Here is a 10,963-nt window from a genome sequence, read left to right as displayed (position 1 = left end):
ATATATATATATATATATATATATATATATATGAACTTCTCCCATACAAAAGTCAGTTTCATACTGCAACATTTATACTACATGTTCAAAAATGCTCCACTTCCCATCACCTTCTCCTTACTGTACATTTCTTTGCTTGTGACACGGTAACAAGGATGCAGTTTAAGTAAAGTCTTTTGCTTGCAATTTGTAACATAGTAAATGGTGCCCCACAATTTAATTTATGCATTTGTATGTCACATCTCCCTTCATTTTTTTCTTCTTTAATTTGGTTTGCTCTGCATACATATACACATATAGATAGATGGATAGATTGAGAGAGCGAGAGTGCACACATTGGGCACAAATGTTTCCTTTGGGATAAATAAACTTTTTTCTCATCTTATGTTACCTGAGTAAGTGGTGGCTGAAACAGTGGATCCAAAGGAGGAGCCAAGGGTGTAGGATGAAATGGGTGTGGGGGGCTGCTGGACACTGGTGGACACAGGGTAAATGTTGTAGCTGGTTGACACAGAGGGGGCCAGAGGCTTCAGGGCCGTTACCTGCCTCTGGGGAGGAGGAGGCTGGCTGTACACAGTGGAGGGGGCTGGACTGTAAGCAGTCTTTACGCCTACTGATGTAGGAAAGGGTAGGGGGCAAAGAGGAGAGGGAGGAGTAGAGGAAGGGCATTAGAATGGAGGTGAGCAGACAGCAGAAGAGAACTTACGCATCCTCTGGGACCGGGTCTGGTCCGAGAGATTTTGACAGAAAGGATCCACACCCACACCCACACCCACACACAATACCAGGACTGATACAACTAAACCATTGACTGTTTGATCATAGATTTGGGCGTGTTATGCTAATAGCAACTACTCATAAGGTTAGCTAAGCCGCTTGCCTTATGCTGAGATGAGGAGCGAGCCACAGAGGTCTGGTAAGCTCACTTCTTTCTAACTCAACACCTCTAGATTGTTTTCCATTTTCAAACTTATTGTCTTCAGCCCCAACCAATGCGTACACAGGTGACATCACTGGAGACAATTTAGCAGATTTCCTGCAGTTCCCTCTGGAGTTACAAAGAGGATTTATACATTTTTTTTCCACTTTTGCAGTAGTACCCCTCAACAGCTATAAACAGACTTTGATGTATAAAATTGGTTTCCCTTTAATATTGAATAATCATTCAGCCAATACAATGATGGACGTAACATTATAGTAAAAGTAAACTGACTTACCCGTCTGGTAGTAATTCTCTGTGGGTGTCCTCTGAGCTGAAGCTATACTTGTCTGGTAGTACTGTTTGTTGTCATAGGTCGTGACAGCTGCAGAGCGCCCATAGCTGTAGTTGTCCTGCTGGTGTTTAGAAAAGAGCATTTAATCCCATGTTTTAGTGGCTAAAAGTCACATTATATTACTCAAAACAAAAGCCTTTACGTAACATCCAATATGACCACATCATGCTACAAGAAACTGAGAAGCAGGTATCATAAAGGAAGCAGAAAGCGACTGACCGTGTCCGAGTAAACCTGGTACGTCTGTGGTGTGGTGGTGGGCTGTGGGGGTGCCGGAGGGTCTGGCTGCCTGTAGGCGTAGTCAGGGGGAGCCTGGTGACTCTGATAGGCAGGGTAAGGGGCAGTGACCACTGGCCGGGCTGCCTGGACTGGAGCTGACGAGTAGGAGGCAGTTGCTGCGTGAGCCACAGCTGGAGCCTGTTGGACACTGTAAGTGGCTGTGGAGGGATGGGAGTAGGCCGGGGGAGGCTGGGTACTGAAGGAGAGGAGAAGGGCATTAAGTTAAGCAAGCAGGTTTACATCAAAACTGATTCTTTGGACATCTTTATAAAACATATTTTAACACGATTAGGAGTCTTCTACTTAGAGTGGTGCTTTGAGCAAAACTCTAACATGGGATCGCCAAAGTCATGATTACCATTCATTCTCAGGGGGGTCATGACTGTCAGTGCGGCGTACTAAATTTCATGTCAATCCATCCAATAGTGGTTGAGATATTTCACTTTTAAATCCAAAAATGTGAACCTTATGACGACGCTAGAGGAAAAGGCAGGGAATTACCAAACTTAGCAAGATTCATCATCTGGGCATCATGAATAGAAGTACAACATTTCATGTAAATCCATCCGATAGTTGTCCAGATATTTCAGTCTGGACTACGTAGGTGCATCGACTGACTGATGACTAATGAACCAGCAGACCTCCATGAGTCATGCCACTAGTATTGCTAAAGACAGGCACAAAAATAAGGAAACAAACTGAATGCAACATGTAAACATCTATCGAAGATGAATTCATCATAGAGGACAATATTGTGATCACTAATATTAAATGATTGACTGAGCAGTGCTGCACTGACCTCTGACTAATGTGTATAAGCATACGGAGACAATTCCACAGCAGTCTCCTTGTTAGCATGGTTTAGGATGGGGACAGCAATAACTGACAACAACATCAGTAACTGATGATAGCAGCATCTTACTTAAGCCTTTAGTGTCTGGATGAACAAGAACATGAGGGCTAAAATTAAATGACGCTGTAAATGTCAGACTCACAATGCTTTGAGATTAATCATGGCATATTACCTTACACAAATATACAGGATCCAGTGTAAACAAAAAAAAGTTGCACATTAAAATGTATACAGGAAAATGTGTTTGACTAATACAAACAAAATGAAAATTGGTTGACTATTCTGTGCATTAACCATTGAGTATTCTAATAATTCCTCAAGATAATTGCTTGCAATTTCCTTACTCTATGGGCAAGCATTTTCACAATGTAATAATTGGATTATAAGTGCAACATGCCATGGAGACTTAGAAACTTCACCAAAAAATAAACATTGGGCTGTTGCTACTTTTCTGCTCTTACACATCCCTGCTACCAAAACTATGAAATGTTGTTAAATATTTTAAGTTTTGGACAAAAGATGCCAGCACTCTCATGACATTAAATGGAGAACAATCCTTTATATTTATTAATTGCTTATTCAAAACTACACATAGGGCTGGGCCACAATTAGTACCCAGCAGTCACAAATGCAACTAAAAATCTTCAGGGGGAAATCAAAAAAATAAGGTCAGCTGCCATAGGCAGATTGCTGAAATAGACCCATTTCTTTACACCACTCATCAAAACACACAAGTTGGTTAACCATGTTTTGTTTTGCTAAATGACAGTCAATAAGTGTATTGCAATTCTTTGATTGACCCTTGCTATCCACTGTGTCTACGGCCAGGCCTTGTTGTCTTATATAGCTAACCACAGAGGTACGTATCTGATTATATCGAATGCAGTTTGATGGCCAAAAAGCTCATTTTGGATCCTGTTCCTGATATGACAATACATATTGTAAGACATAAATTACTTGTAGAGCTGGGCAATATATCAATATTATATTGATATCATAATATGAGACTAGATCTCGTCTTAGATTTTGGATATTGTAATGTCGTAATATGGCATAAGTGTTGTCTTTTCCTTGTTTTAAAGGCTACATTACAGTAAAGTTATGTAATTTTATAAACTTACCAGACTAGTGTAACTGTTCTATTATTTGACTTTACCCACTAAGTCATTATATTGATAGAGGTAATTGGTCAAAAATAGTGTTGTACTGTTACATGTTTATGATATTGAAGCTATACCTTTAAAAAGGTCCCATGACTTGATGCTCTTTGGATACTTTTATATAGACCTTAGTGGTCCCCTAATACCATATCTGAAGTCTTTCCCAAAATTACTCCTTGGTGAAAAATTACAGCCACTAGAACCAGTCCCAAATTTAGCTTTCCTTAGTATGTGCCATTTCTGAGTCTGTAGTTATTGAGAAGGAGGGTGGGGGGGGGGGTGGCATTGACCAAATGCCACTCCGCTCATTTGAAAGCCATGATGTCTCTCTCTCATGGGTGGGACAAATTCTGTGGGCGGACAAAGCAGAGACAAGGGAGGTAACCTTGCTCCTTATTACTTCATAAGGGGCAAGATTCCAGATCGGCCCATCTGAGCTTTGGTTTTCTCAAAAGGCAGAGCAGGATACCCAGGGCTCGGTTTACACCTATCACCATTTCTAGCCACTGGGGGACCATATGCAGGCTGGGGAACTCCATGTTAAAAAATGCATAAAGTGAAATCTTCAAGCCATGGGACCTTTAATATCTCTGGGTGTGTCAGGTCATCATGGGAATTTTGCCGCCAATGGGCAAAAGGCAATACTCTATTTTGTTTTTAGGATTTTTGCATGAAAGTCAATAAGTTCATTTATTTCACAAGTATTCAGTCTGCTGGAGACTGCAGAAGTTATGTTCAAACAAGAGTTAGCATTACAATTTAAGATTGGTCACCCATGAACTCAAATCAGGAGAAGTGCAGACTTCAGTGCATGAAGTCAAACATGTACTGAGAAGGTTTGTTGACTTGAGTGGTAGTCAACAAAAAAAAAAATACCAGACAAAACTGGAAACCTTTACTTAGCGCAGTGAAAACTAATTTATGTATTTACCTGTCACACTGCCTTCTACATTTACATAATACTATATTGCAATGTCCCTGTAGTAGCAGCATGTCGTTTTTACAAATAGCAATTGCACCGTTTGTGAGGCACGGGACCTTCAGTACAGCTAGACCAGGGTTAGCCATCCTAAACGCCGGCCAAAATATCACCCGTCACAGCTGCAGCCAGCTCGATTAATTAAACCAGTTGCGTGATATTTGCTATTACTGATTTATTGTTTGACGTTTAGCAAAAGTATTTCAAGTGGTAAAATGTTGATCCATCAATAACCGCGCATAAGCGTACTGGGGTTCACCTAATGTCAAGCAGCGTGTCGGTAAAGAGCTGGCCTGCGAACTTGGCTTAACACTAGCTAACGATAGCTAACCGAACTAGCGGAACAAGCTAGCTGTGTAGCTTGTCTCAGCAGCACCACCACGCAGTGAAATCCCAACACCGACCATTACACACCAGTGGCTAATAAACGTGATTCAATAGACATGCTGACACCAACCAGTATTACTTGAATTACCTGTATTGCGGACCGGCACCATGTGTGAAGCCAAAATAATTGCTTGCAGCCATCTTGGCATCTCCAGCACAGTGCAGTCAAAGAGGTCATAGTACTGGCAGACAGCAGTGAAACCCTAAAACTGAACGTCAAGATAGTTCACCCCCTCTACTGAAGCCAATGACACATCGCTGCTACACCGGAACTGCGTAATACAAAAACACTATCTCATATAGAACTGTGAGTAAGCTATTAACGAAAACACAGGGAGACATGTCGTGTAAATGTATAATTGCAGTTAATTTACCGTAACATGTTTAGCATCAGTTTATTTTTTCAATGCGTTCTTTGCATTCCCCGTAAATGGTCACCTATGCACACCAAAAATTAGAACAATTATCGTTAAGAAGTAAGCTTTGTAGGCTATTTTTTATGCTCTTTTGCTTGTGAGACATAGTGAGATATAATATGATTAAAATGGACACTAGGAAGTTATTAGTTTAGAGACAGAAAAAAGAAAGCAGACTCTATAATATCATTTTCTGATCATTCCTGGTGGGAAGAAAATTAATTCATAAAACTAAATCGACAAAAAAAAGAAAACTAAACAATTACTTGAGACTAGTTTAAAAAATTAAAACTGAAATGCTAAAATGCTTCCATTATCCTCTTATGCTGTCTTAAAAAACGGAGTTCACGCGAAGATGGAAGTAGGTTGAAGTGAATCCTCTCGCTTTGCATTTGTATTCACCTGCCGTGTCTGCTGAATGTCAAACATGCTTGCATCATGGCTTGCACCGATAGTAAGATAGATACAGATCTATCTTATGTTGCCCAACTACCAGGCACTGCGTATGAAGACAGAAAAATCAACTAAATGCAAGATTTAGATTCTCATTAAACTGTCTGGAAATCAGTATCTTCCAGCTTTGTCCAGGAGCGCCACAAAATTGAGGACAATTATGCTATAGGCCTGGGCATAAATAGGCTACATAGATTGAATGATGAAAATTATAGAAAAACGCGGGTTATAGGAATGTGCAGCCATGTGCATATTGCAGGGAAACTAGGCAGGGGTAATATTATTGGCTGGATGCAAGTGAAGTAAGGTACTGAATAATTAATATGTGTGGAGAGTTGGGGTATAGTGGGTATAAATGAGAGTGTAGCGAGGAGACAGAGAAGGAGGGGGAAGCTATGGATGGAGAGAGAGATGCTGTTGCCAGGGAACAGCAGCCACATAAAGGACCAGTGGAAACAATTGCAAGATTAACTAATGGAGTAAAGGGACACAGAGTGTGGGGCTCAATTTTCCCCCAACAGACAGGTTTGAATTTTCTATTTAGGAGTGGACAAAGATACCCTAAAGGTATTTGGAGTTACAAGCAGAGAAAAGAGGGAGAGAGAGAGAGATCATGACGCCAGAGCAGATGTATTCTGACTAAAGACATTTTGTGTCTTGGTGGAGTGGATGTAGGAGCTGAGAGGCAAGCTGTTTACTCGTTCTTCACGCCCAGTCTTTCCTCAACAACGGTGGCCAGAGTCGGAGAAGAAGAGGGGGAGTCCAGCACAGAGGTGCCCCCTGTCTTCAGACACCTGCTGCTGGCTAGTGGCTGACATTGAGGACACTGTATGTCTGTGTCTTTGCAGGAGTGTGTGTGCGCATGTGAATGAGTGAAAGACAGGGAGCGTGAGAGGAGAAATTTCAGCCTGACCCCCCTCTTCTCTGTTGATGTAGAGGAGCAGGGCTTTCTCTCCTTGAATCTATGCATCTGTAACTGAGGAGGAGACACACAGACCAAAGAGAGGTATTGAGGGGATCTTACACTGCTCATGTGAGTATTGTCACTGACTTAACGTCCTTGCATCTCTGTTCTGCCTGCTGCACAAGGCAGACACCTTACACTGACTGCTTACTGTAGATTGCCCACATTACACATGAAATCCATGTCGGGTTTTTTTTTTACCAATTGGCTGTTAAATTTGGCATAACCCAGAAAGGCTGTGGGGCCATTTAACTCTGCTATGGCAATGTGCTGCACATTTGGTGGCAATTCATTTTTCATGAATCTATTTTTGCAACATTGCTGTTTTTAAGTAGAATTAGTGAACATGGGCAGCACAATACATGTACAGGAGTCTTTTAATGACATGTGTAATGACGTACATCTTACGGTAAATGTCAATTTCTCCATACATTGTTTATAAACACTGCAATTTTAAATCACATGACTAACGATTCATTTTGTTTTACGCTCTCCACTCTTTTGCTAAACTGACAGTGTACATCGCACACTACTGATTTATTTTTTTGGGGTGTTGTTACATTGGTTTATGTGAATTTGACCTGCTGCAAACAAGTGTGTAATTTTGTTTCATGGTTAAATCTCTTATCATCAGAATCAGCTTTATTGGCCGGGTTTGCATAAACAAACAAGGAACAAGGAGTCTCATGAATCATTGTTCTCAAAGTACAACACTCACTTAAAATATAAAGAATAAAAACAGAAAGGACAGTGTTGCCACATGTACTTTTGAGGTTTATACCTCGACGCAGAGGTTCAGGGTTTGAATCAGACCTGTGACAATTTTCTGCATGTCTTCCCTCTTTCTCACCTAACTGTCTTGTCAAAAATTGAAAGGTAGAAAAGCCCAAAAAATAATCTTTAAAAAAAACAGAATGGACAGTAAGGAATTTTTTGTAATTGTAAGATTGAAATACATACATGAGGTAGATGAGCAGAACAGTGATGATTGACTCAGTGTAAGGGTGGGGGCTATTTGTGAGAAGAACAGAGTGACTGCTTTGGGAAAGAAGCTGTCTGTGTGTCGGCTGGTTTTGGCGAACAGTGCCCTGTATCGCCTACTAGAGGGAAGGAGGTTGAACCAGCATGGGAGGGATCTGCAGATATTTTTGCTGACCTTTTCCTGACCTTGGACCGCTACAGGTCCTGGATGGAGGGAAGGTCAGCTCCAATAGATAGCTCCTCTCGCAGCCCTAATTGTCCGTTGCAGTCTGGCCCTGTCCCGTTTGGTGGCTAAATCAGACAGTGATGGAGGTGCAGATGACAGACTGACTTGCTTTGCTCCTTGTGTGTAATGTAATGTAAGGCCTGCAGAAATGAATTATTTCCTTTTTGTGATACTTGTCTGTCTTCCAGTTTAACCACAAGTGATGCTGCCAAAACCAAACTGCTTCTTCTAGTAATTATATCACATCATTAGCATTTACACACTGCACTGCTGACAAGAATGTCAGGATCACACAGGGTTTGTTGTATTTTATTTTCCTTTACCAGTAGTTTTGTTACACTCTATTTCCTGAACACACTCTGACCTGCATTACAGTTTTGCCCCCTAGACAAGCACTTATAATGTGCATTTCCTCAGAGTGTCTGTTTCTAAATATAACCTCCAAACACAAACCTGGGAATCCTCTGTCATTGTGGTTTTTATTTCATACTCGAGTGGAGAACTACAAAGAGAACAGGACTTTAGTTCAAATTAAATATCCACAGTGCTCATTGGATGCAGTTCACCAGCCAAAACAGACCTGTGCTTCTGTTGTTAATGTGTTGCTATTGTGTTGTGATAATTCATCTGGATTTCAACATTATTTAAATCATTTAATCTGGAAAAGTAGAGGGCATCCTTATGCCACCATTGGTTATGCAGTCAATGAGTAATCATTGTATTGTAGGCATTCATCAGTATGTGAATTCTCTTTAAGCTTTTGAAGACATACAAATTCATGTTAGATCTGAAGAGAAGTTTTTTCTATTGGTGACATACAAGTCTGAGTGTGAGTCGAGATCAAACAGGCGGTGTCACATCAGTGGGGCAGGATTAGCCAGCAGTGAGGGAGGATTAGGTCTGCATGTTGTCCACCTCATTGGCCTCTTAAATTCCACCCCAAAAGAAATTTGTATGTGATATTTGACTTTGAGGAGTGCTGAGCTCAGAAAGTGGGCTCTGTCCGAGTCAGTCACATGCCTATCACATGTTTTCCTCTGGGCAGGGGGATAACAACCATGTGAAAGAGCGGTTACAGCCCCCAAATTCTAATGTAACATTGCTGACTTTTCCCTTTGTCATCTAAGTCAGACACGTGTTCCTGCAGTGCAGCCATGAAGCTGGCTGTCTAGTTAGTACACTGATTTCATGTGACAGTTTTCCAGTGTTATTGTAAATGGGGTTCATTGACAAACATTTTTCTTCACACCTCCAGGCCCCTGCTCTCCTCTCTGAGGGATGGGCACCACAGAGGCAACTTTACGAATGGAGAACTTGGAAGTGAAAGACGAGTGGCAGGATGAAGACTTCCCCAGGTGGGATCCTTTACTTTCTACTGCTCATCAGTTGGTTAATGTTGAAACTATGAGACAGCTGAGCAAAAAAGCTGTTATTACAACTCTTAGAGCTGTGTGTGCTGTGTTGTGGTGTATGTGTTGCGTGTGTGGTGGTGGTGTGTGTGTGTGGTGTTGTGTGTGTGGTGTGGGGTGTGGTGTGTGGTGTGTGTGTGTGTGGTGTGTGTGTGGTGTGTGTGTTGTAAATGCGTGTGTTTGTGTGTGTGTGTGTGTGTGTGCGTGTGTTTGTGTGGTGTGTGTGTGTGGTGTGTGTGTGTGGTGTGTGTTGTGTGTTTGTGTGGTGTGGCATATGGCATATTGTTGTTGAATGTGTGTGTTGATGAATATACAGCACATTTTTATTCATAAATTTAAATTATTTAAGATTAGTTGTGCAGTTAATTATAGATTAATTGCCAAACAGGGCTTTTTTACAAGCCAGCTCTACCATATTACTTCCATGCAGTTTAGTCTGGGTGGATTTAGAAGCATTTCTGTTTATGTTAATGCTTTTTATTTAACAAAAGCTTACTCAAATAATGATAGTCCTGTCTTGTTTGAGTTGTTTCTGTTCCACTGCATTAGCAAGAATGGAGCTATTAATATTTGACCTGAAGGTTTAATGATCAATGCATTGATGTGAAATGTACAGCAAGGGTTGAGCCAAGTGTAACATTTAATTTTATGTTCACAATAAGAAAGAGAAACAGAGAGAAAGGTGAATGAAGGAAAAGTTATTATTAAAGCAACATCAAGATTGCTACAGGAGAACTGGGAGAATATGAAGATCCGAGGTTGAGATCAGTGCTGGGCTTCTCCCTCCCCCCTCCTCCCTTCACCCTCTTCCCTTTTCCCTCTTCCCTCCTCCCTCCTCCTTTTCTTCCTTCCTGCATCCTATTCAGCGGCATGAAGCTAGGCAGCAGGTGCAGCTCTGTCTGTAAATGGTCTCAGGCTACGTCATATGACGCAACAGCAGTCACCGATCAACAACACAGCATCGTCACAAAAATGGTGGCAGGTTTTTGTTAAAGACAGACCGAGACGGAGTAACAGCCAGCAGCAAATGGATTATTAAGGCAGCCTCTGAGAGATGCTCTGCTCTACGCTGTCTGATATATGCTAAAACGACAGAGAATGAGTAAGCAAACCAAATCTAAAGCTGTGTGAGGTTTAAAAGTTCATTTGAATTAGCTTTGACAACAGCAACCCCGTGTTATTTCCAGAAGGTAAGCATCATCAATTCATCCTGATATTGTTGTTTGAAGCTGAAAGACAATGCATCCATAAACTGGAACAAAAGAGATTATCTAGCTATTATTAGAAGATGAAATCACCAGAAATCTGTTTAAAAAATTGACTTCATTTCTGACAAAAGGAAGTGCTGGACTAGTAATCACTGCAGGGGTCCCCTTGGAAAAGGGTCAGTGCATCATGTTCCTCTGGGTGCATCATGTTTCTCTGGGCTAAAGCCAGTGTTGTTTGCTCAGAAGAAGCACACACTGTCGCACACTGTCCTCCTCTGGGAGGATACAGCAGTTGTTTTTCACAGGAATGCAGCTTAGACCCTATTTGCGGAACTACACTGTGTTGAAGCTCTCTGCATCTCTTGCATTTGAAC

The 10,963-nt window shown here is 41.4% G+C and overlaps 2 protein-coding genes across 8 annotated transcripts in view; one reads left to right on the top strand and one right to left on the bottom strand.

Moving 5' to 3' along the window:
- The window catches only part of zfr2 (zinc finger RNA binding protein 2), a 25,641-nt gene extending 20,466 nt beyond the window's left edge, over window positions 1-5,175 (bottom strand). For 3 of the 7 annotated variants that reach the window (XR_004333369.1, XM_032525256.1, XM_032525260.1), the window contains exons 1-4: window positions 5,021-5,175; window positions 1,494-1,749; window positions 1,218-1,335; window positions 392-613 (exon numbers count right to left, since the gene is read on the bottom strand). Coding sequence is in view for 6 of the 7 variants with exons in the window: in XM_032525256.1 (XP_032381147.1) it covers window positions 392-613; window positions 1,218-1,335; window positions 1,494-1,749; window positions 5,021-5,073 (649 nt within the window). In the remaining variant the exon portion in view is untranslated. The remainder of the gene's footprint in view (window positions 1-391; window positions 614-1,217; window positions 1,336-1,493; window positions 1,750-5,020) is intronic. The other 4 variants (XM_032525257.1, XM_032525261.1, XM_032525258.1 and 1 more) reach the window with 3 other exon arrangements.
- Window positions 5,176-6,669: 1,494 nt separating this feature from the next.
- Window positions 6,670-10,963, top strand: part of atcaya (ATCAY kinesin light chain interacting caytaxin a) — a 14,767-nt gene continuing 10,473 nt past the window's right edge. Inside the window, exons 1-2 of the mRNA XM_032526236.1 lie at window positions 6,670-6,689; window positions 6,786-6,807. Of these exons, the coding sequence (XP_032382127.1) occupies window positions 6,670-6,689; window positions 6,786-6,807 (42 nt within the window). The remainder of the gene's footprint in view (window positions 6,690-6,785; window positions 6,808-10,963) is intronic.

The sequence above is a fragment of the Etheostoma spectabile genome, chromosome 9, assembly GCF_008692095.1.
Source record: "Etheostoma spectabile isolate EspeVRDwgs_2016 chromosome 9, UIUC_Espe_1.0, whole genome shotgun sequence".
In the NCBI taxonomy this organism is placed as follows: domain Eukaryota; kingdom Metazoa; phylum Chordata; class Actinopteri; order Perciformes; family Percidae; genus Etheostoma; species Etheostoma spectabile.
The sequence above is the reverse complement of the archived record's forward strand: the minus strand, read 5'-3'. Positions and strand labels throughout refer to the sequence as shown.